General features: G+C 39.8%; 1 protein-coding gene across 1 annotated transcript in view; it reads right to left on the bottom strand.

The window, feature by feature from the left end:
* PLCB4 (phospholipase C beta 4) overlaps window positions 1-26982 on the bottom strand; it is a 266056-nt gene that overhangs the window by 65304 nt on the left and 173770 nt on the right. The window contains exons 16-23 of the mRNA XM_031934696.1: window positions 24388-24478; window positions 22447-22542; window positions 16504-16604; window positions 12742-12777; window positions 10325-10466; window positions 9598-9682; window positions 9132-9256; window positions 7202-7253 (exon numbers count right to left, since the gene is read on the bottom strand). Coding sequence (XP_031790556.1) covers window positions 7202-7253; window positions 9132-9256; window positions 9598-9682; window positions 10325-10466; window positions 12742-12777; window positions 16504-16604; window positions 22447-22542; window positions 24388-24478 — 728 coding nt within the window. The remainder of the gene's footprint in view (window positions 1-7201; window positions 7254-9131; window positions 9257-9597; window positions 9683-10324; window positions 10467-12741; window positions 12778-16503; window positions 16605-22446; window positions 22543-24387; window positions 24479-26982) is intronic.

A 26982-nucleotide genomic window follows, 5' to 3' on the forward strand; every position in this document is an offset into this window, starting at 1 on the left:
GAATTTGGCAATGGATTCTAAACATAATACCAAAAGCACATGCAACAATACATTGGATTTTCTGTTGAAAACTTTTATGCTTCAAAAGACACTATCAAGAAAGTTAAAAGGCTAGTCACAAAAAGGAAAAAAATTGCAATTCATATATCTGATTAGAGGCCTGTATCTAGAATACATAAAGAACAACTCATCTAGTTTAAACAATGGTCAAGTGATCTGAACAGACATTTCTCCAAATAAGATACACAAAAAACCAATAAGCACATAAAAAGATGTTTAACATCATTAGTCATTAGAGAAAAGAATATCAAAACCACAATGAGATATCACTACACATACACTAGGATGACTATAATTGATGAGTCAGATAACCATACGTGTTAACAAGGATGTGGAGAAATTGGAACTCTCATGTGTTGCTAGTAGGAGTGTAAAATGATGCATTCACTTAGAAAGGCAGTCTGGCAGTTCCTCAAAGAGTTAAACATAGAGTTACCATATGACCCAGCAATTCCATTCTTATGCATATAACCAAGATAAATGAAAACATATTCATACAAAAACATACAAAATATGAACATTCATAGCAGCATTATTTGTAATAATCCAGAGATGGAAATAACCCAAATGAATGGACCCAAATGAGTCCATCAATGAATGAACGTATGGCACAAAATGTGGTATATTCGTACAATGGAAAATTATTCAGCAATAAAAATCATAGGGTATTGATACATGTTACAACCTGGATGAACCTTGAAAACACTATGCTAAGTGAAAGAAGCCAGGCACGAAAGGTCGTATATTATGTAAATTCATTTATATCAAATGTTCAGAATAGGCAAATACAGAGACAGAGGGTACATTAAAGTTCCTATTGGGAGACCAAAGCTAAAGGATACAGATTTTGAGGCAAAGAAAATGTTCTGCAATTTATCCTCATGTCTGCCCCTCATGTCCACTGGGTAGTGGTCATATAATCACACCTTGTCCAGATTTCATAATTTCCCTGAAACATGTGTCAAAAAACTTAAAAAAAAATTAAAACTTTATTAGAAATAAGAATAACCATAGATTTAAAGAATCCAAACTATAAGCAGTATATAAATGAAAATAAAAGTACTTTTTTCCCCAAAAGTAAAGGTTTGCTTTTAAATGTAAAAGAATCAAAATTAGGGGAACTCAAAACTCTAAATTTCCTTAGAAGCATAACTTTTATTAATTTCAAGTCTAGATGATGTCAACTTCATTATCTTTTAAAATACAACCCAAAAGGGATCCTGAGTCATGATATTTTTTCTTTAAAGTTTAATGTCACTTTTCTTAGTTTTGAAAGTCACCATTCATTGTTACCTTCTAAGTCTGAACAAACAACAAAGTGTTAAAAATATTCCCTTACATTTGATAATCTAAAAAGGAATCTTTAAGAGACAACACTGATTTTTTATGAAGAATATAGAAATTTACACAATTGTTGAAATGTTAAAGGTGATTTTGAACACTCTTGTCTCCAAGAGAATGTACCTCACAATATTAATATAAAAGCTCTCTAACTATATAGAAGAGATTATCTTCTGTATTCATGGAGTTTTAGATTTGTAGCTTTTTTGTGTGGCTAGAGTTGGCAATGAGAAAATATGATGATACAGAAAAAGGTAAAGAATCAGAATGGAAAGTAGGTGAGTAGCTACAATACTACGCTTGCATCTCCGAAGGAAGCCCACCAGCTTTCTCTGGAAGGAAAACTGACACAGACTGTGGGGGGAGGTAACGATGGTGGTTCTGGCTTTCAGGAGATGGGCAGCATTTGGACCTCAGCTGTGGCAAATGAGGGATTTGCCTCCTGAGGAAGGTCGGGACTTGGATGAATCCAGAACTGGAGTCACCTTTCCAGTCCTGAATCTCCCTGGGAAGGAGCGTCCAGAGATTCCTCACTTTCCACAGTCCTTTGTTAAAGATCAAGAGCCCCTTCCCACCCACCAAAATAAGAAACGGATCATGGTGACATCTCAGGGTCAGAAACATTCTTCCACATCCCCCCGTTCAAATCTGCACAGAACACTCATCTGTGAAAGAGTGAATTGATCCAAAGTGAGAAGTAGCAGGGCAAAAGGGCAAGAAACCCATATCCAATTCTCCAAAGCAGGCAAGCTCCGGTGAAATGGGTTCATTTTGTATACTCGAAGAGGGTAAAACAGAGTACGCAGAAGCTTGTCAGGACCATGAGGTAAGTCTTGGCCTGGGATAGGACACTTAGCAAGCTTTCTTTGAAGGTCAAAGGAGCATCTGTTCTGGGTCCAAGGCGGTCTGAGAGAGCCGCAGAGGTTGCCTCTCGTATCCCTGGTGGCTGTCAGGGTGCAGGGACCTGGGGTATTGATAGGGAAGCTGAAGCCAGAGGCTGGCACCAGAGCTGGCTATGTGGATGTGGTAGTTGTGCAGTTGTACGGGGCCCTGAATTCAGAAGGGCCCACACTTGGTTTAATGCTTGGTTTTATGCTCTGCATCCACCATCCTAAAATTCTCAGGAGCCCTTCATTTTCATTCTGCATTGGGCCCTGCAAATGACATAGATGGTCTGTTTGGTGCTTACTGGTACAGAAAATGAACTCATTCCAGACATCTAGGTCTGTGCGATAGGCACAGGCACAAGGTCAAAGCCAATGGCAAGGCAGGGATCCAAGGATTCTCTGTGGACTGTGTAGGGCCTTGGAAGGCGAGAGAGGGAGAGAAGAAGGGTTGCCAACCAGGTGGGTGGAAAGGAGCCCCAAGAATGAGAAAATGGGGTCATAAGGAAACACATCCTATTTCATCACACCTAAGATGCCATCAGTTGTCCAACATGCCATTTTATTTAGCTGCAAGAAAGCAAAATGACTGTTGATTATAACTGCAAGTTGCTATGCATTATAAGACACATTCCAATTTGAGGATATTATACAGTAACCTGCTTTATTTGCAATTTTGCTTTCTGAGGCTTCAGCTACCCCTGGTCAACTCTGTTCCAAAAGTATTAAAATAGAACCTAATATAAAAGTTGGAAAATAAAACTTTGAAATAAAAAATCGATTTTAAAAGATAGAAAACCCAATAGGAAAATGCGTAGAAGTTCTTCACAAAACAGAATATCAAAATAGCCAAAAAACATAAAAAAGAGAAAAAATTAAGATATTTTGAGATCACATTCACATAACTTTTATTACACTATATTGTTAAAACTGTTCCATTATTAGTTATTGATGTTAATCTCTTACTATGACTAATTTATAAAATTAGGTTTTATCACAGGTATGCATATATAGAACCACAGTATATATATGTTAGGATTGGTGGTTTCAGGCATCCACTGGGGTTCTTAGAACGTATGGCCTGGGGGCAAGGGAGAACTGCTGTGTAAAAACGACCTCGAATCATAAAATGACATACTGTTTTGATATCAATCACCCACTTTCCTATGAAAGCCTAAAAAGATTTTAGATACTAATTTACACTATTTTGTTTCATTTGCAATTAGAGAAATGTCTTCCATTTTTCCATCTTCAAAAACGAGACTGTTAAAAGCACTGCTCACTTTCCTGGTAACATGCACACTTACTGGGCCCAGTGGTGTGCCCTCCCACAAGATCGGCCAGGGAGCACAGAAGGAGTTCCCAGGGGGGTTTCTGACATTTTGCTACAGTTGCTAGATCCTAGGGGTGTTTGTGTACTTTGCACACTGATGTTCTACATAAAACAGGGATTGTTTGCCTCCACAGGCCTCCACAGAGGCACAGAATGCCTCTTTAAGAAATGCAGTCCTCAGACTCAGCCCAAAGGGGCAGTTTTTCAGAGTCTTTGCAGGTGGGTGGGAGAACCACAAGGGTGACACAGTGAAAACCATGCAGTGCCCCCGCTTGCCGGAGCACCAGGGACAGGAGCTCCTGTGCAGCACTGGGCCCCACATCTACCATCACCATGAACACAGAAGCATGCAGGTGAGGGCAATTTCTTCTCTTTTCCTTGCCAGTGACAGCCTTTGCCACCAGCTGGGTGTATGGGAAGGGGAATTAGGTGATTAGAGAGTCAATGGTATCCCTAATACTTTATCAAGCTGGGCTGCCCCACTGCACGGGCTATTTTTCAGCCTTTCTGGTGAGGTGTATGCTTTTAGTCACATAGTGTCCAACACATCAGCACAGAATTCAGGCTAAAGTAGCAACAGTATCCTTGTTTGTGAAGGTATTTTAAAATAAATGAATGGAATTTAAAATGACCAGTGAGGTCAGGCATAGTGGCTCACATCTGTAATCCCAGCACTTTGCGAGGCCAAGGCAGGCAGACTGCCTGAGCTCAAGAGTTCAACACCAGTCTGGGCAATATAGTGAAACCCCATCTGTACAAAAACTACAAAAACTAGCCATGTGTGGTGGTGGGCACCCCCAGCTACTTGAGGGGTGGAGGAGGGAGGACAGATTGAGCCCAGGATGTCAAGGTTGCAATGAGCCACGTTTGTACCATTGCACTTGAGCCTGGGTGACAGAGCAAAACCCTGTCTTAAGAAAAAAAATAACTAAATAATGGTGGAGAGAGTGAGACACTGCACATGCTAATGATGGCTAAGCAGAAACTCTAGGAAAAACAAACCAAACACAGGATTGTCAGGACTTTTTTTTTTTTCTTTTTCTTTTTTTTTGAGACGGAGTCTCACTCTGTCGCCCAGGCTGGAGTGCAGTGGCGTGGTCTCGGCTCACTGCAAGCTCCGCCTCCCGGGTTCACGCCATTCTCCTGCCTCAGCCTCCCGAGTAGCCGGGACTATAGGCGCCTGCCACCACGCCCGGCTAAGTTTTTGTATTTTTAGTAGAGACGGGGTTTCACTGTGTTAGCCAGGATGGTCTCGATCTCCTGACCTCGTGATCTGCTAGCCTCAGCCTCCCAAAGTGCTGGGATTATAGGTGTGAGCCACCGTGCCCGGCTGTCAGGACTTTTTTTTATACAGAAACAGTTCTACTCCCTGCATCAGGCCCGGATGCCAGGATTCCTCACTGCATGTTGGACAGCTAATGGCACCTTAGGTGTGATCGCTGAGGTGGGCGAGGAAAGTGCCTTAAGCATCACTGGGCCACTGCACGGTTCCAGAAGTGAGCACAGCCATGCCCCACGGGTCCTGTAAGAGCCAGGAGTGCCAAGGCTGCCTCCCTGGGGTCCTTAAAGGATGACTGAACAGAGCACTCCTTGAATTTTGCAGTATCTGTGTGTGTGATTGATCATAGGGCCTTAAGCTTTTCTTAAATCTCACTTTTGCACAGAAATGTACAGTTCCTGAAGTACTTTTGTACACATTCATTCAACCTTACTGAGCTGTCGTAAACTGTTAAAGAAAAAAAATGTACCCAAACACTTGTTAAACATGGTAAAGTGGACTTTATTCAAGGGGATAGGGAGCCGTGGCGATAGGTATAAGGGCTCAAATCTGACCTCAACAAACATACATGGAGATTTAGAACCATGGAGTAGGGTAAGGGCCAGCAGATGGAAAATTTCTATGAGGAAACATGAAGGATAAAGATTTCTGGCCAAACTGACTTGATAGGATTATTGCTGAAGGCAGGCCAAGGTGACAGGATATCCAGGGTGGTCAGATACCAAGGGCTGGGGATTTTCCCTAAACTGAATTAGCACGATTCTTGCTCAAACTGGATTCTACAGTGACTGACAAGGAAACCCAAAGGTGGGTCTCATCAGAAAGGACTCGGTTTTTGTCAAAAGACAAAGTCTTTTTTAGTTCCCTGTTTTGTTCAAAAAAAAAAAAGACATTTTTTTTTTTTTCCTTTGAGTACAACAAACCCTGTGTGGCAGGTGTCACTGTCTTCATTTTATCAAGCAGAGAAGAGAGGTTCTGAGTCTAACACAGCTGCTGTAGGCAACACAGAAAGAACTAGGGGCAGCTGGGAGCTGAGTTCAAACCCTGATGTTTAGACTCCCAGCCTAGGGCTTTTACTCACAGCCCAGGGCTGAAGCCCTGGGACTTTATGCCTCGGCCCGCTACTTGTGAGAGGAAGAGGTCTGCGAAGCAATTTATGTGAAAAATCTCCTGGGTTGGAACACTTGGCATTAAATAACAAAATTGCTTTCACAAAATTCTGAAATATGAATTCAGAACTTTCTCTTCCCAACTACACACATTTTTTTCTTCCAAAGCACACAGCAGAGGAAAATGTAGGGCATGCTCCAGGTATGTAAGTGGTGGGTGATTTGGGGCATAGCATGGTCACCGTGTGGGCAGCCATACTGGCAGAGAACCATCCACCAGGCAGGCAGATGGAGGGAGTGTGCTCGGTGAAAAGTCATTTCTAACTCACAACTGCTGAAAAATCTTATCTTGACTGGCAGTTTTCAGTGAGAAAAATTAAGACTCCAATCAGGTGAGCCACCATGAAGGAATTCCTAATAGCATCATTATGACAGGGGATGGTTTTCCATTGGATTCCTCTAGAGGCCTTTGGGCAGTGGTCTGGAGTTATCAATATTTACTTGCTTGGGGACAGATGCATGAGGCCGAGGTGGAGTGAGGGGATGACCACATAGTTTTTCTTTTTTTATCTCTAGAGAATTCTAATTTTATATTTTCATTTAACCTTTCAGTGTTTCCGTGAAATTGACATTTCCTATTTCACTTCTTGGTTCAGTTTTCAAGATTGCTATTTAAGGAAACTAGAATAATATTCATAGCATTATTCTTTGATAACTGCTACTTACAAGACACAAAAAGGAATCAATAGAGGACAAAGGTTTATTCCCAACTGAATGAAATTCAGTTTGACACACACAACTTCATTACATATGAAATTAACTTCATTACTTGATTTGTCCTAGGTAAAATGCACATATTTAAGGCCTACATCTCCAGTTAATGTCCAAGTGTGCAGGGATTATTACCTGTCCTGTAATAATCTCCTCCACTATTGATTTTAAAGTGAGAGGATTAAACTCTAGGATATGTATGAACCGCTTCATTTGTGACTAAAAACATCCAAAACCTGCTTAGTAAAATGAGGTAGACGAAGAATGTATATTTGCAAATATTCTCTAGGTATTTCATTTGCTTCTATTCCATCCCTCAAACCCAGCTTAAATTCTGTAGTCTCTAATTGAAAATGACATGGCTTCATTATGGCTGTAGTATGGAGTTCTAAATCTAGGTAACAGTTTAAATCACATTACTCACCCGCACGATCCATTATACTCGAATTTTCCCTGATTCAATTGCATCGCTAAATCTGTCAAGAGACAAAAATAATTTAGCATCTTGTCTTCCTAGACAAAAAAGAACCTGATGGGGTGATTTTAAACAATAGGTATCAGATTGCTCCGAGGCCCTGGTCCCTCTTTAATACTATAAGGTTCTGCTTGGTCTATTTAAGGCATACTCTCTTCCATGTCGAACTGACCGCATGTTTCATTTAAATTAAACATAAAATGTGTTTTCATAAAGACCATGCTAAAGGTCACTTTTAAAAATGGATTCAATATAGGAGTCGTACCATTGTTCGATGAGTACTGAGAGCAGAGATATCCAACCTGCTACAGTGGGAGAGGATGGGTCTCAGGATCCCCGGGCAGAGGAACACTGGAGATACCCGGGAGGGTGAACATGAAACTTGATTTAAAAGATTCGAAAATGAGCTAGCTAAGTATCTCATAAAACTTAGTGGCACACTTCCAGGATGGGACGCAGGGGGAATTATTCCAGTGGGCTCTACGCTGGCAGTGCATGGCTTGTGACTTTTCTCTTGCAAGTGAATAAAATATTTTCTTTCTTCCCATCAGCAAAGGAAATGGGCAAACTGATGGATATTTTTTCCTCCTCAAAATGTTGTGTTTAACCTAATATTATAGAATAAAACATAAGCTGGCCTAGTGAATAAACTGTTTAGAGCCATTTAATCCATATTATGAACTCATTGACAACTGAGAACACAAGTTGGCCCCTTTTGAAGTAAGTGAGGTCATCAGGGCCTTGTTACTGGACCCCAGCTAGAAACACTCAGGGATTGTACTGGTACCTATCATGTCACAGTCTAACCTAGCAAGCACTGTGGCGACCCCATGCAGAATGGCGACTCCAGTCGGAGGAGCTTCCAGTCACTGGGGAGGCTCCCTCAAGGCGTGGGAAGTAGTCAGCTCACACTCATGCTGAAGGAATGAAAGTCAAAGGACCTTCCACTCAGTCCAGATAGCAGGGAACAAGGTGGGCAGGGATTCTTAAAACACAAAATAGATTTTAAAAAAATTCTCAAATTGGGAAGCATGGGCAATACTCTTATATAGCAAAGAATTGAAGGAAAAAAGGGTTTTCTGATTTTGTTTTATTTCACCAATTGTAAGAACCATGCTGTAGAATTGACCATATATAGTGAATAGGTTTTGTGGCGTATTTCTATCTATTTTATTTCTGTTTTGCTACCTCTAATCTTAATACTGTGATCCTAGGCTCTTAAGCAAACCTCAAAAACTTTAAAAATTTGTTTATGCAATTATAAAAATTTACTCTTTTCCTTCCAGAAAAAAAAAGTCATTATATATTGGAAACCCGTCTTTGAGTACACTTTGGAGGACCAAGTTATAGATTAGTATCTCTTCAAATATGTAACTCCTTATACACCATTTTAGTGGAGTTTACTCCAAAATATTCTGTACTTCTTTGGTGAAGTGCCACTGTGTCAGTCATATTTGCTGAATGTTCACAGTGGTCAGGGTATACGCCAAAGGAGAAATGAGTCGCTGTTGCTATACACAGATACTCAAATTCTTTTCACTTAATTCTGCCTCTGGAAACAAAGATAACAACTTTGATCCAAAAGGAAGAAAAAATGAGCAATATTTTGGAATATGGGATAATGGTTAGCAAGAATACACATGGCATTTATGAAAGGAATTAAATTTCAATCACAACACATTATCTTCAACCATTGTTTGCTCTATTTTGTTTTTTTTTTTTTTTCTATTTCTCACCATTATATAAATCCAACAACACATTGCTTTGCCATATGTCTGCTTCCTTTAAAAAATGCCCACAGCCAACTGATGGGAAGTGCTGGCACTATCCTGTCAAAGTGTTCTCATGGAATTTGGGGTCACTGGACATCAGCTCCTACCTGGGGTTTGATAGTTCAGCGAAACCATCTGGCAGCCAGCGTTCCAGAAAATCTGAGGCATGTAATTACTGGAATCGACTCGGCCTCCCTTGGGGTAAATGCGACTCATTTGCCGTTTGTTATAACTGTGTAACTTATTAAGGAAAACAGAAAAAAAGAGTCCTACAGCAGAGAAAAATAAACGACAAAGAGCTACAACAATAAAGGTCTAGGCCAACAACGACAAACGAGTAGACAGCACACAGCAAATTTCACATTTACAAATGATGCTTAAGATCACAGTTCACTGTGTGGATTATAAAAACAATTTTCATTTGGGCAGATTGTCACAGCTGTCATGGTCTTTCCCACATATCATTTTATTAACTCTACCATCAGAATGATATATTAGCCATTTATCTATTTCAGAGGCTCCTGCCAAACCAACGTGAGTCAACCACTCATTCCACTTGATACATAAGGATACTTGACAAATTCAATTGCATGTGTCTTCAAGTAGCCAAGACCGACTGATTCATTAAAAGAAGACATGTTATAATGAATATTGCGTTCTGTAAAAGAAAAGCAAAGATGGAGTCAGGAACCCTGTCATCAAACCCTCAGCGAAAAACAGCAATAAATAAATACAATTACACCCTGAATCACGAGGCCTTGGAGGCTAATGCTACATTATCACGTTAGTAGCTCCTACTTTGACTGACATCCTGTGGATGGAGACATTTGTCTTTAAAAAAAAAAAAAAGTGCTGATTTAAATTGGGAGTCATTAGAGAAATTACATGTACCCCAATTGCCACAGTTATCCTTGAAATATGAATTTTTTTATGATAATGATGATTATGATGGCTTCTCTAGCCCAGAAATGAAGTTTTTAAATACTTCTTATGTTTTTTTGAAAACCAGCTTTTGATTAAAAGGAGTCTTGTGAATGCACGTGGGAACAGAAGAGGCTACATGGCCCAGCACTAACAAATCCATAGTCTTTCAGCGCCACCTTGTGGGTGAGGTCATGAATGACAATGTAATGTCACCACATACCAAGGTGGCTTCTATGGTCTGTGAAACAAAAATAAGGTGAGGTGGAACAGCCCCCATGCCCACAAAGAAAAACGGCAACAAGTTAGATACAAGCTCATTAGCACCATAAAAGAAAATCAAGCAAAAAAGGCGATTGCATTTAACCTTTGGTGTTACCTTCTGCCACATGGAAACCTTGAAACTTTACAGGCTGGGCGTAGTTGATCATTGTGGACAAATATGGATGGATATTAGTGGTAGCACCTACATATTTATAAGACGCCATCCATGCCTGCTCATCTTCTACAGTTACCAGGCCCTACAAGCACAAGGAAGAAAACATATAAGTCGATGACTTCAGTAGGACCCACCGATATGAGCTGCAGATTTCCTTAATAAAGATAATTGCACACACACAAATTGAAAGGTAAAGACTTTTTCTTCCTCAATTATATAAAGGATGCTTTAAGAAGTTAGTGTCTATTGTAGCTCTAAATAATGCAAAAGGAGGTAATCATAAAATATTAAGCTGATCTTACATTTGTAGGACATTTTTAGATTTTTAAGGGACTTTAAAATATTCAAGAAATTACTGGCCAGGAACGGTGGCTCACGCCTTTAATCCCACCACTTTGGGAGGCCAGGAGTTCAAGACAAGCCTGGCAAACATGGCAAAACCCCATCTCTACTAAAAATGCCAAAAATTAGCTGGGTGTGGTGGCGTGAGCCTGTAATTCCAGCTATTTGGGAAGCTGAGGCAGGAGAATCGCTTGAACCAGGAGGCAGAGGTTATGGTGAGCTGAGATTGTGCCACTGCACTCCAGACCAGGCAACAGAGCAAGACTCCATCTCAAAAAAAAAAAAAAAAAAAGAAAGAAAGAAATTACTACATTGGACCTCACAGCAATGCTAGGAAATAGACACAGCAGGTATTACTCATATTTTTACAAATTGAGGCACAACATCAAAAATAGTGACTCTCGAACATTAGCGTGCATCAGAATCACCTGGAAGGCTTTTTAAACTAAAACAGATTCCTGGGCCCCACACTCAGAGTTTCTGCTGAAGTGAGTCTGCAGTGAGGCCAGTCATTGCTGTAACTAGTTCCCAGGTACTAATGATGCTGCCTCTTTGGTGACTATGTTTCACCGTAGCACTCTAGAATGTAAGCCACATACACACATGGTATATAGTATTTTAAAAAGCACTTAATCTTAAAAGTAATCTAATAACTTGCTGCATAGGACATACTGAAATTGCATTACTTTGCATACAGAAAAAAGAAAACAAATTAGTTTATTTCTTGATAGAAAAAACAAAAAACCAACAACAAAAATAAGACCTTCAAAAGTGATCAATACTTTTGCTGAGAACTTTGCAAAGCTAAATTTCCTGCATAGAATGAATCTAGTTGGATATATTCCTTAGTTGCATGATGTAATCCATGAGTTAAAAAATGGTCAGACGACTTGTTTGTCTTAACTGATGACTTAACAATTTGAGCATTCTAAATTATCAAACTGATTTCACCAATAAAAACCTGAAATAATAATCAAGTAATGTAACTTGGTTTTGTTTTTGTTTTTATCATTTTCTTCATGTGTCCTCCTGCTCCCCCACCAAACAACGGCCACGTCTGTGTGTTTAATAATAAGAATAAATACCACCAGTGCTGTGTGCTGGGCACCAGGATGAGTTCTTGCACACACGGTCTCATTACTGTCTGTGATGTGTAGTGGGGATTAGAGTCCTACCCACTGACCGCATGAGAAGATTGATGCCTTGAGAATTGAAATAACTTAGCTAATAAATGGCAATGACCAAATGTCAATCTGTACACTGTTGACTCTAATTATGAATGATGAGATTCTAGAACAAGAGAGTAAAGTACTCACAAATATTTTTTGAGACACGTCTGTGACCATATTTATTCATAATTCTTTCAAATTTAATATTTAGAGGGTGAGAAGCTAGGATCTCAACTCCAAATAGGATACGACCCTACAGGCAGCAAGGCAGTATTTTTTGAAGCTCTGAAGTATGAGAAAGTAGTTATAAGGCAAACTTCTGCCTGTGGCTGTCAGTCTCACTGTTGTAGGATAAACCATAATACTTACTAAATAAGACCACTTTGATCATCAAGAAGAACTTCGAAGAGAATGAAAGAAAGTGAAAATGTAACTTTACCTTCCCTACTAGAAGGCCAATATCTAATAACATCAAGTAATACTCCTAGAAGTTATGCAGTGTAAAATTAATCAGTGATCTTCCAGAATGTCAGTGTACTGGGAACTAAGATCCTCCTATTATGCTACAATATGGCTTTGATGACCTATTTGCTCATTTTTGAGTTCAAATTCAATATGCTGATGATCATGTCGTTCCACTACAGGAACGAAATCTCTAATTCCAATGAAGAAAATGCCTTACTGGATTAAATACCTACTTTTAGGAAAATCATCTTACTCACCTGCCCTAGTTTTGTGATTTTATCAGGATTTAATCATTTTATCACCACAATTAATTCCTTCCTTTGAAGATGTTTTATATTAGATGCATCTGATTTAAAATAGGCAAGGGAATTATTTTGTTACCTTTTTGTTGTTTTCATGTTCAAGGTCATCTGAGGCCTAATTAGAGAAAGGAAATAATTTGTTTACTCCTCTAAAGGGTAAAATTCCAAATTTATTAGCCATACATACATAGATACTTAAATAAGTATAGGTAAACTTGTTATTCTATTTATTTGCTAAGGTGGGGCATTATTGATGAAAAAAAGCCATGGATGGCCTCATTGTTTTATGCACCAGAAGGGCTAATCTTAATGCTCTTTCCCTCATTTGTGGACAGTTTTTACCTACTTAGATGTTTTATTATAATTATTTACTTAGTGCCTTAGTCATGGGGCTTGGGAAAAGCAGCATGAAGGGTCACTTTTGAGTAACTCAGCATTCATGTCTGGATATTTGCTATGGGCTGTATGCTGGTGCAGCCCTCTACACCATTCTAAATTCATATACTGAAATCTTCAACCTCATTGTGATGGCATTTGAAGATGGGGCCTTTGGGAGGTAATTTGGTCATGAGGGCCAAGCCAAGAGAGAGCTTGCCTCTTTATTCTCTCTCTACTATGTGAGGACATAACCACGAAGAGGGCCCCCCTCACTAGGAACTGATTGGGTGAAACCTTAATCTTAGACTTCTCAGACTCCAGAATGGTTACAAATAGTTTTTAGTTGTTTAAGCCAATGGTATTTCTGTGATAGCAGCCCCAACTGACTAAGACACTAAGACAATATTGATGAAGGCTTTAGCAACTTTTTTTTTTGAGACAGCATCTTGCTCTGTTGCCCAGGTTGGAGTGCAGTGGCACAATCTTGGCTCACTGCAACCTCTGCCTTTCGGGTTCAAGCAATTCTCCTGCCTCAGCTTCCTGAGTAGCTGGGATTACAGGTGCGTGCCATGACACCTGGCTAAATTTTGTATTAAAACAATACTCTTGAGTCTTAATAGGCATTCAATATTCTCAAAGTAGTCACAATTCCCTATATCAGAAAAGGTAGGGTGTAAAGGCAATATTCCTTTGGCTTTGCTCATCAGACAAATACTCTCCCCTCTTCCTATCACCAAATGTATCTGCCTACCTGCATCTTCATCCACTGTCTTCACTAATCAGGTGTTCCTGCTCCTGTGAAGGGCCACACCTTCGCACCATAGCGATCCCACCCTCTTCCACCTTCTCGAGGAATTCCAGGCAGTTATCCCCTCTCTTTCCTGCAAAATTAATCTCTTCTTCTCTACTGCACCACTTCCGAGTTTGCAAACACACTCCAGATTCATTCATCCGAAAACGAAAAAAAACTAAAACAAACAAATAGAAACACTCCCTTGACTCTTCAGGTGCCCTTGGCCACTAGTCCATTTCTTGCTCCCCTTCACAGCAAAACTTCTCAAAACCATAGTCTCTAGTCATTCATATCTATGTGATCCAGTGTCACCAGTGTCTGGCACTCCACTGAAATGTCTCTTTAAGGTTACCAATGACCTCCATGCTAACAACCCAAAGGACACTCTTGAGTCTTCTTAATCAGTCAGTAGCACTTGTTAAGTTTAGCCTAAAGCTGTCTCTTTACATATTCTAAAGGTTTCTCCATAAACTTTCACATAGTAAACTGTAGACTGAATGAATGTGTAAACAGGCTGTAACCTACTCATGTGCCAATCACTGAGTTTCAGCCAATCAAAGGTGGCCAACTATTCAACCTCTGTTCAAATAAGGCAAATAAGGCTGTAACCAATCCAGCTGCTTCTGTACCTCACTTCTGTTTTCTGTAGGTCACTTTCCTTTTTCTGTCAATAAATCTTCCATCACATGGCTGCACTGGAGTCTCTCTGAATCTCTTCTGGTTTGGGGCCTGCCCAATTTGGGAATTGTTCTTTGCTTAACTAAACTCTGTTAAATTTGATTTGTCTAAGATTTTTAACATATTCTACAATCAACCACTCAGTCCTTCTGTTAACACTGTCCTCTTTCTTGGTTTTCTTGGTGTCACTGCCTAATTTCCCTCCTACTTCTACTGGCCATATCTTGCTCTTCTTTTCTGGCTCCACCTTTAACTAGGGCTTCACTTGGACCTTCTTTTCCACCTTTCCCTGTGAATCATCTCAGTATTTCCATTGTTTCAAATACGATCTCTTGAACTCCCAACTTGTATCTCTAGCTCAACCTGTCTTCTATATACGCATGATGATGACACCAGTGATCATGAGGATAATGACAATGATAAAGATGAAAAGGATGATAATATACCAGCAACTAATACCTTTACAGGAGTTACCATGTGCCAGGCACCACGCTAAGCTCTTGACATGTCACAAACCATCCACTCTTCACAGTGACCCCATGAAATAGGTGTTATCGTCTTCACTTTGCAGATGAGGAAACTAAGGTACACAGAGGTTAAGTAACTTACCCAAAGTTAGACAGTTAGGAAATGAACCCAGAGAGAGAGTCAGATGGCAATGCTATATGAACACCTCCCCTTGAATACTTAACAGGCATCTCAAATAGTCATCCCATTTGCAACTCCTGAGTTCTTTCTCTTTCGGTCTTCCCCATGCCAGTAAATGGTACCACCACCTACCCAGTACCTCAAACAAGGACACTAGAGGGTCATCTCACTTCTTTCTCTCTCATTCCCACATTCCATCCATCAGTAGGCTGTCCCATTTCTCAACATGTCTTGAAGCCACTCAGTCCTTTCTGTATCATTGTCTGGTCTGACCATCGGGGACTCTTGTCTGGCCTAGAGCAGCAGCCTGTCCCCACTGCTTTTCCTGCTTCCACTCTTGTTTCCTCCTAAACTAGTCTCCATATGGCAACCACAGCAACATTTTAAAACTTGAATCAGGCTACACTGCCCCCTTTTCTAAACTTTTTCAGTAGTGTTACATTTCACTTAATATTTGAATTTTTCATAATGGGCCTCCAAAATCCTACATCACCCAGTTCCCACCTACCTGCCCCATCTCATCTTGTCTCACTCCACTCTCACTCAAGTCACTCTACTCACAGCCCTTGCTGTTGTTATTGTGGTCCTTCCACATGGAAAGTGATTCCTCTATCTCTGTGCATGGCCAATTCCTCTTGACCCTTCGCATTCTGGTTTCCTTATTCTTTCTACTTCATTGTTCTTCAGCACTCATGTTTATATTCATAATTGCTCTTATCACAAGTTGTAATTATATGGTTATTTGACTACTTGTTTCTTTGTTGTTTCTGATCCCTTTCCCTAAACTACAGGGGGCCATGAGCTGCCTAAGGGCAGAAGGCAAGTGTGTTTTACCCTGTTAGGTCATTATGGCCTAGACTATGCCTGACAAAAGGTAAGCACATGAATAACTATTTTCTTTGGCTGAATATTTGGAAACATTTTTATGCTTACTCTACTTTAGGAGGAAGGTATATAATTAGCGGGACCAGTTCTTGAATGAGGGCTAGATTCAGGATGTTCGGGGTCATTTTCCTGATGAATTCAAGATTAAACCTTACCCCTGGGATGCTGTCGTTTTCTCCCTCCCCAGCTACAATAACACAATAAATTTTAATATTTAGAGGACACTGGCCAAATGGGTAGTGGTTAACACTGACTCTGACTAATGAGTAATTTACATTTCCTTTTAAACTTAATATTGTGTATGTGTCAAGTTCTGGTCACCCAGCACAGACTTGTATCCTAAGCAATTTAGAAGGGGAATTATAGGTTACTTTATTCTCTTGTGGTTCTCACGTTGCCAAAATTTCATAAATAACAGCTGCTACCTCTTGAGAGTGATGAAAGAAAGGGAACTCTGACCTTCTTGACGCTATTTGCAACAGCTTCCTTGTGACCCAAGTCATCAGCAGAAAGTTCATTTCCAAATTTGAATTCGGGGTGAGCTTCCTCCTCTTGGTCAGCTGTGTGAAAGACAAATGGAAAATCCATGAAGCCAAACCACTGCCAAGTAGTCAGACCTTGTTCACAATCTTGGGTAGAACATAAGCACTTTTAGAGAAAAAGGATGCCAAAAGAAAATGGGGACATTTATATATGCAGTGTTTTTTCAAGTATAACTCTCACTAAACTCTTACCTATTCAAGGTCAAGGAGCACATCTTGTCATGTATTATTTCTCCTGCACCTAAAATGTGGTTTGACATGCTTGATGCTTAATAAATTTTTCTTAACTGGATGGCTACTTCTATCCTAGTACACTAATTCTAAAAATGAAAGCCTCAAACACTGCAGGAATATCTGTGACTCATAAAAGGGTGTTTTGATATTTCATGACATCTACTGAAAATAAGAAGATGGAAGAAAAAAAATACATCAGATAATTTTGAAAGAGACTAAAATGTCCACTTGAATGTTATGGGCATAAAGACTTATAGCCCGGAGTGGTAGAAAAAGGAAAGGCCTCAGAAGGATTGTGCTACTCCTGCAAACTATTTGTCAAACCTAGCGTAGGTTTCAAAGGCTCAGGGCTCATTTGTCAGGCTCAGGTAGGAGGAGAAATGGAAGTGGGTGCCAAATAAAGCTGGTGTCCCTGGAACATGGTCTAGTCTGTGAAAGGAAGCACACACACTGTGTTCATTGGTCCAGGAAAGTGATAAGAATGCCAGAATCCACCTAGGATGTTCGTGGGAAAAAAAAGAACCACCTGCTGGAAAATGTACAACATACTGAGGTGAGATTTCGATTCATACAATCACCATTTATAGTAATTCCCAGACAAAGAATTTGCCTAAAATCTAGCCAGGATCAGGAGAAACCCATAGACCTCAGGATGAGGACAATACAAATCCACATGGTCACACCACAGGGCATGAGGGAACTTTACTGTAAAAACAAAACAAAAAAACCCACTAAAATAATTTCTGAGAATAAACTCATAAAGGAGATGAGCAGACCCATCAGAATGCGAGAGATTTTTTAAAGCATGTTTAAAAGTACAAAGGAGAATGAAAGAACAGGAGTAAATGAAAAATGATTTCACTGATTCTGAGATGTACTTTTTTGAATTTTAATATTTCTGATGTTGTAATATGTTCTTCAACTGATGGTTTTTTCCAGTGAATGGAAACTCTTTTTTCTTTCTTAGTCATGATAAAACAGTGGTATCTTTCAACTGGTAGTATCTGGATTCAGAATTTCCTGATAGACTATTTTATTTTGTGAAGTATGTCTCCAGGCATAGGAAGAGGGTGAGGAAAAGAAACAGCCACCTTCCTTCTCTGGAGCTAATAAATCTGATGAAGGGATATTCTAGAGGCAGACAATTTAAAAAACAAAATCCAAACAACAACAATAACAAAAATTGGGTCATCGTAAGACTTAGGCAGGAAGAAAAGGATTTGAGGAACTGGAATACGTCTTAAAATAATCTAATCTAGCATCTGTCTTTACTTATAAATGAGGAAATAGATGCAGAGATACGATTTTACTTGTCTGAAATCACAGACCAAGATAATGGATCCACCTGTCTCCTGAATTCTTACCACAATTCTTCCAGGACTAGGTTTTCATGACCTACAGTCAGTAACCAAGATTTCAAAACTTCTCAGGTCACTACTAAATTTTCATTTCGTGTATGTCTAGTCTAAACTGCCCATACAGAAGTAAATGACTTGAAGGCAAGGGACATGCTCCAAACAAGTGGTAGAGACTCAATAACCACTTTAAGAGAATTGTATGAATACATGATCACTTTCTGAGCGTGCATATATGCACAGACACACCTATAACCACATATAATTTTGATATTCCCTACTACTTGTCTCCTATCCTGGGAGCCATGTGTCCTTCTGAATCTAAATCCAGCCTAATGCCTGGGCACCTGTTTTCACTGACTGAAAGACTTTTCTATTTTCTACAGCCTTCAGGCAGGCCTCCCCTCTTGAACTATGCTTGGTTTTCCCTTGCCTGCTATGCTGATGTATTTAAATTAGAGACTCTAGTCACACATACATAGTAGATTCATACAGTGGTACTAAGGTAATTACAGCCGATTAGTTGACCAGAACCAAAACCAAGTGCTACTGAGGCAACCTAAGAATCACATACGTAACAGGTGTAACAGGAGCCTTGTGCCATTTAGGTGGATGATTCTGTCCTTGGGTACTTTCCTACTGGTATACTAAATCATGTGGTTATTTCTGTTAAAACTTAACCCAAATCTCAAGTATATTTTGGAATAACATGGGAGTCACTGAGGCAAATCTTTTTCTGCCTGGAGGAATAATTACCATACGTATGTAGATGGTGGGAAAGCACCTTTAATAATACATGAAGCCATACTGATGCTCATTTTACGTGACTGTGTGTGTTTAGGAAACAACACATCTTTGACTTTCATTCGTTCTATTATTTCTCCTTTCTAAAAAAGTATTTTTGCATATCTATGTTTTTACCATATTCCTGTACATTGAAAGGGCAGTACTGTAAGGTACAAAAAGTCTTGACCCTGGAATCAGGTAGCTCCGGGATTGAATCTTAGTGCTATCACTTGCCCGCTGTGGGATCAGGTGCAAAATATGTTACCTCTCTAAGCTTTAGTCCCCTCATCTGAAAAACTGGTGTAATAATACCCATTTCAGAGGCAGAGCTTGCAGTGAGCTGACATCGCGCCACTGCACTCCAGCCTGGGCAACAGAGCGAGACTCTGTCTCAAAACAAACAAACAAACAAACAAAATAATAGTAATACCCATTTCATCAGGCTGTATACAGATTAGATAAGGCTGTAATGTAAAATGCCTGGTCCACTGTTGGTACAACGATGGTAGTTAATTATTATTAACATTGTTTTCTTGTTAATTTATTCCATTATTTCTACAGTGTGTTTTATTGGATTATTGTATCAGTAATGCCTTACATATTTTAATTACCATCTATGAAATTTAACTTAAATTAAAGGAACAGGTTTTACTGAATAGTCATCTTTTTTGCATCTTAGGAGTATTTTCTTGATCATTTGAAATATATTTCTGTCAATATATTTTTCTTAAATCTTGTTTAGGTTTATTATTTGCAAAAAATGTGAAAACTATAGTCGGCATCATGGCTGACTATATTTTCGAAAGACAGCTGCCATAACATCTGCCCTCCTCTGTGCTCTTATGCAACGTGACCTTGTCACTCACTCACCCTCTTGAACTTGGACTGGCCCTGAGACTGCTTTGATGAATAAAACATAGAGGAAATGATACTGCACCAGTTCCAGGCCTAGCTCTTAAATAATTTAGCAGCTTCTGCTTCCTGCCTCTTGGGACACTGGCTCTTAGATGTTCCATCTGGGGAACTTAGCCATTGTGCTGTGAGAAGCCCAAACCACAGAGAGAGGCCACAGGGGTACTATGGTCAGTAAGGCGCCGCTGAGCTCCCAGCGTTCAGCCAGCATCCACTGCCAGCATGTGAGCGAGCCGTCCTGGATCACCCGTCCAAGGGAACCAGTCAGCCCCAGATGTCATCTGCCGACAAAAGCATGAGAAACCCAAGCAAGAACCACCAACCTGAGCCCAGATGATCCTCAGTATTATGACAGAAAATGATAAGGTGTTGTTATAAGCCCCTAAATTTGGGGAAGGTTTATTGCATAGCAACAGACGACCATAATAACAAATATCAACTGAGTTGTATCTTTAGCCCCCTAGACCCTCCCTGCCACATAAAACAAATGAAAGTACAGTCATTACGACTTTTCTCCAGGAGTAATGTCAAACCCAAGGACTGGACATGCTGAGTCACTTAAAAAGTCTGTTCCACAGTCAGGAGTCTTTATTAAGGAGTCTTGAATAAGGTTAGTTAATTCTTCCAGCTTTTGGATTTTTAATTCTATGTCTAACCTTCCTAAAAGAGAGAGTCCTTTGATGGATCTGGGCAGTGTAAACTGAAAAGCTTCTGGTGTTCACCATTCTAGATGCCACTAAGAACACTCATGATTATGGGAAGAGGTAAAAATATCAATGTTCATAGGAGTTTGGGAGACTCCCATGGATGACGTTGAGAGGTTCAAGACTTCAGTGGAGGAAGTCACTGCAAAGGTGGTAGAAAGAGTAAGAGAACTAGAATTTGAAAAGGAGCCTGAACATGGGGCTGAATTGCTGCAATTTCATGATAAAATTTAAACAGATGAGGAGTTGTTTCTTATGAATGAGCAAAGAAGGTGGTTTCTTGAGATGGAATCTACTCCAGGTAAAGATACCATGATCACTGTTGAAATGACAACAAAGGATGTAAAATATTACATAAACCTAGTTGAGAAGGCATCACAGCAGGGTTTGAGAGGATTGGCTTCAATTATGAAAGAAGCTCTACTCTGGGTAAAGTGTCATCAAATGGCACTGCATGCTACAGAGAAATCTTTTGTGAAAGGAAGGGTCAATTGATGCAGCAAACTTCATTGTTGTCTTATTTTAAAAAATTACCACAGCCACCCCAATCTTTGGCAACTACCTTGCTGTTCACTCGAGGCAAGACCCTCCACAAAAAGATTTCAATTTGATGTGGGTTTACATAATAGTATTTTTTTAGCAATAGATATTTTTAAGTTAAGTTACATTTTTGGACATAATGCTATTATTGAACACTTAATAAATATAATTATTACAGTGTAAATATAATTTCTGTATGCACTGGGAAACAAAAATTCCTGTGAATCACTTTTTTGCAATATTTACTTCATTGTAGGGGTCTAGAACTGAATCTGCAATATTTCTAAGGTATGCCTGTATATAAATCCAAGGCATTGTATAACCAACGCAAGTCCTCGTCATTTTGTTCATCAATTCTCATGATACATAACGAACAAATAATTCTCTAAAATCATCCCCAAACTCTCAAATGACCAATTTACATCGGAACATTATGATTGTTGCTATGTGATCAAAGTAAAAGAGAAGGTAGTAGCACATATTCAAATATTTTAAACAAGACTGCCTTCCTAAAATCATCTAGCTTCACAGAGATAATTCTGGTGAGCTGGTTATTTGAAGGAATTTGAACTTGAGATTTTAATACCGGCTTTGGTTTTCTTGTTCACTTCGTGCAGACAAACCAGTCATTTGCCTGAGGGTCTCTCAAATTACTTGCCTCTCTACTATCATCATTAACAAGACTGAAGTTCATGCTTTTGTCTATAGAAAGGGATTGCAAAATATTCTTTATGTTGTTTCCTCTGCCTACTACAGCAAGTGCTCAAGGATTCTCTGGCTATGAATTTCTGCTGAATAGCTGAATGACCAATAGGAAGGGAGATGACAAGCCCATTAAAATTTAGTAGTCAGAAAAAATTGGAAGTATTTGGCAAAACACCAAGAACACCAAAATATTACTATTAAGAATTAAAACAGCATTATTATATAAAAGTCTTCTGAAAGAAATTCCTGGATTTCTTACTCATGTATTCTTGAAACAGGGCCTCAGTCTGTTGTCCAGGCTGGAGTGCAGTGGTGTGATTACAGCTCACTGCAGCCTTGAACTTCTGGGCTCAAAGGATCCTACTGCCTCAGCCTCCCCAGTAGCTGGGACTACAGACACAGGCCACCACACTTGGATAATTTTTTATTTTTTGTAGAGATGGGGTCTCATCTCTATGAAAATGTTGCCCAGGCTGGTCTTGAACTCCTGGGCTCAAGCAATCCTCCCACCTCGGCCTCCCCAAGTGCTGGGATCATGGGCTTAAGCCACTGTGCCCAGCCTGGTTTTCTTATTTAAAAAGTATTTTTGAAGCATGTAACTTAAAATAAAAGCAAACAGCTCACCACTTTCGATCTCCTCTTCATTATCATCCTCTAAGATGTTTGCTGGGGAGGCAGATTCTCCAGCTTCCATCATGCTTCTCAAAGCTTCCAGCTGTTCTGTGAGCAAAAACATGCAAAGAGATGGTGACAGATGCTAGGTGACATACAAACCCTAAGCCTTCAGATCAACACTGAGAAGGAGGATATGAAAAGGGAGAGGAAACAGAATGTTCAGGCACCAAGTGCGCCATGTTCCTAAGGTTCAGCAGCGATCTCTCTCGCCCGTTCCTGGTGGTCTTGACCTTGTAAGAAACCTGCAACAACCACCTTATACACACATGATGAAGAATTGCGGGGTCATGGGTGAAATGACCAAAATTCTGGTCACCAAGTTTGAGAAGAGGTTCAGTCCTTGTGAAGAATTTAAGGCTAGATAACAAAAGCCCATCATTTGGAGAATCTGGCACAGATCAAGGTTTATGAACAGTCATGGGGAACTGACAGAAAATAGGCAGGTTGGCAACAAAACCTCAGGAAAAAAATATTTGCAACTGATTTAACCGGGATTATATCCTACTATGCAAAATAAGACTAATATTTTTCTATAAGTCAGAAAGATAAAGGTAAACAAAATAATAAAAATGGGAAAACATGTAGGGACAAACCACAAATCATAATATGCAAAAACCTAGTTATTAAAGACACACAAATAACAAAACCCCTAAGGTACCGATTTTTTTCTATCAGTTGGATACACATTTAAAAATGGCCAACAGCCAGCATTAAGGATATTGGTGGGAAACAGGCACTCCTATATATGACTGGTGAAGAGTCTAAGTTGGTAGAACTTTCCTAAAAGAAAGCATAACAAACCATATCACAATATAAAATATGTATATGCTTTGGGTGAATAACTCTAATTGCACCAATTGATTTCAAGGAGAGGGTTGCACAAACATACAAAATAACATTCAAGCATGTTTACAGTAGTGAAAATCCATCAACTTGGGACTGGTTACATCATGCTATAATAAATGCATACAATTCTATATAATATATGTTAAATTCTATAGAGTGTTTCATACATTAGGATTAAAGTTAGTATGTAGATTTATATCCTGCTGATGTAAGTATACTTACCTGGTTAAATTTTAAAAATTAAAAATCAGTACCATTAATATGATCTCAATTATGTTAAAAATGTGGGTATATACCTAGACATGTACATTATGTACATCTGTCTATAGTATATGAATATGTGTATAATACATGTTAGTGCTGTTACTTTCTTACACTTTTCATTGTCTTGATTTTTCTATGGCATTATTGCTTTTGTAATAAAATAAACTGTCATTAACATAATTTAAAATTTTTCATTTAGAATACTTGGGGGAAAATGCAGTGTAACCATGCCAATATTTGATACCATTAATTCACTGAACTAAGATATACTCTGGAAGAAAATATTTTCAAGAAAATCACCCTGGGAGAATAAAAGGAAACATGACTATATAAAATCATTTGTCTCTAGATCTCTCTATTCACATATACACAGTCACATACTCTTATGTACCTAGTATCCCTAGATATGTTTGGAGCACAGGGGCAAACTGAAAAGGGAAACTTATGAGGACTTTAGAGTGTGTAATATTATAAAATGCTGGTTCATTGTATCTTGAGAAATTCTAAAATGCTTCTACTTTCCTCTCATTTTTCCTTGGGCCCCCTCCAAATTCTGACATATGAATATATAAATATGCTTTTCCTACTGCATGAATTAATTGATGTGGAAATTAAACTTAAATGGAAATGTGGCAATCTTGCTCTGAAAAGTACCTGTAACGTCACCCCTACACCCTTCCTCCCAAAATCAGTGGTTTTAAAATAAATTGAATTCTAAACAGCTGAAATGTCCACACGTGTTATACATGCTTCCATTATATATGTGTGTATTTCACTTACTTTTTTCAACTTCAGGTTTCAGCCGCTTGTTTTTTATGAGTATTTTTCTTTTGAGGTCATTGGGGGATGGCAAAGGCCTGCCTGGTTCAAGCTAGGGAGAAACAGAAAGAGCTGAATTAAGGAAGGGCTGTGCTTCTCCAATTCTCCTTCCCAGCCCAGGAGGAGCCTGGGAGGCCTGGGAGTGATGCAACCCAACACCCACTAGATGGCAGGCGGCACAGCCTTCCGTTTTCACTCCCCAACCCAAGTTAGCACACTCATTCAACTTTCCCTTAGACTAGTGCTGCAAACTTGAAATCCACATAGTTTCCAGAGGTGTGCAGAGCTGCTCCAACCTCCCCAGTGGAGCAGGGGTCTGGCCCAGGATGTGCGGGGGAGGGGTTCCTGCTCCCCTGAGGGCCTTGCACCTTTTAAGTATCTGGTAAAGTGCAAGGGACAATTGACGGCTGGGGTCAGAATTGGCTTTCCCAAGTTAGAGGCCCCCCTAGATCCCCCCAAGGGTCAGGCTTATAGTAAACCTGTCTGCTCAGTAGGCTGACCCAACCCTCAACACTTAAGATTGTGGTTTTGTGGGTTTGATAAGGGAATCAAGAGAGTTGTTCCAATTCCTGGAATCTGAACCTGACTATAGCATCATTTGCTTAGATTCATATATGCAAAGGAGGTGTCCATGTATGCTATCACCTCTGATCTACAGAACCGTCCTGTATCTAGTCATCCATTTCCCATTCCTCCACCCATCTCTCTATATGCCCAGCTACCCACCCTTCCACCCATCCATTCATTTTCAAAACTTGCTTTTATACTACTTATTATATGTAAGGCATTGTGCACTCATATGTCTGTCTCGCCTCCAATAAAACCCTTTGTTGAAATGCTGTTTCCTTCCAGCAGCCTGGTGTAAGGAAGATCACTGGCCCATTCCCCAGCAACCTCTCTTGTACCAGGACACCTCCAACAAATAAAGCATCATAGGCCACTTTCTTTTCTAGTTATGTGTTCATGTTTGTGTCCTCCTCCCACTCCCAAGGTTGAAAGCTCTTTAGCTCCAGGAGCAGGTCTTATTCCCATTTATATGACCTATGCTTCCCAAAACACCTGTCCTGTATTCAAAGGAGAACAGGTTCTAGAGGCAGGGAACATAAGGCCTATTCATGCTGACTTCCTAGAACTAAATCAAATGGAAACACTTCAGCTATGAAGGGAAATATCCTCTCCATTTACATGGGATGTACACTGAGTAAATGACTTTATAACTTTACTTCACCCTGTTCACTTACATAGGGCAGACACCAAGTAACCAATGGAAACTTCTAGAGGTATTTAAACCCCAGAAAATTCTGTAACAAGGCTCTTGAGCCCCTCTGCTCAGGCCCCTCCCACCCTGTGGAGTGTACTTTCATTTTCAATAAATCTCTGCTTTTGTTGCTTCATTCTTTCCTTGCTTTGTTTGTGCATTTTGCCCAATTCTTTGTTCAAGATGCCAAGAACCTGGACACCCTTCAGCTGGAAAGAATATGTGCACATCACTTCACTAAGAATACAGTGATCTTTCCACAAAAGCAATCGCCTTAACCCAATCAGGAAAATAAACAGAGGGCCTAGGTAAAAATAAATAAATAAAATAAATCAGAGCTGTTTCTTGTTTGGGTTCCCTTAGAAACAGCCTCAGAGAAAAGTATTATTGCACTGGGTCATCTACTTGGAAGGAGACTCCAACAGAGGTGTGGGGAAGTGAGAAAAAGAAGACAGGCGGCCCATCAAGGGTGTGTTACCAAGCAAGTTATCACTGCAGCCAGCTGGAGCACGGTTCTGCTGGGAAACCCTGGGAGGCAGAGAAGAGCAGGTGCTCAGGGTTATCCCACCTCAGGAGGGATGAAGCATGGGAAAGGGATGATAATTTCCTGGCACTGCTGGTCTATCTTTCATGTGTGGCAGAGCAGGCTCCAGTGACCAGAGCTCACTCTCAGGCAAGAAGCTGCGGATGTTGGCAGTGGAAAGTCAGGCCAGTGTTCAGGGAAACAGGAGGCACTGTAAGGATATGGGCAGGTCACCTGCAGCAACTGCTTCTGCAAGTTCAAGAGAAGAAGGAAAGGGGGCAAAGGATACAGATATCCTTGTATCTCATATTTTTTTTCAGTTCCCATAGACATACTTCTGAAAAGAACCTCATTGTTAAACCACCTAAAGTGTTTACATGTAGTACAAAGCACCTTCTTGCTGTCATTTGCTGTGATGTTCTTATGCCACTACCTCAAGCTACCAGGCTTGAGCCCATCAGGTGCTGCTTGTCAATAGCAGGTCTTTCTACTTTGATTTCATTAGCTGCCTTGGAGCTCATAACATCTTGTGACTGTGGATCTTAATCTCTTGGAGGTCATGGATCCTTATAAAAATGTGATTAACTCTCTAGAATGAGTATATACAAAAAAATTGCATGCAATTAGAATGAATTCATAGATCTCATAAAGTCTATCTATGGAGCACAGGTTAATGTTCTTCACTTTATGAAGAAATTGGCAGGTGTAAAATGAAGTTCAAAATGCATGTGTAACATTGCCCAGTGATTTATTTTGGAGTTAAGAATGTGAACTT

Source organism: Piliocolobus tephrosceles, chromosome 20 (genome assembly GCF_002776525.5).
Source record: "Piliocolobus tephrosceles isolate RC106 chromosome 20, ASM277652v3, whole genome shotgun sequence".
In the NCBI taxonomy this organism is placed as follows: domain Eukaryota; kingdom Metazoa; phylum Chordata; class Mammalia; order Primates; family Cercopithecidae; genus Piliocolobus; species Piliocolobus tephrosceles.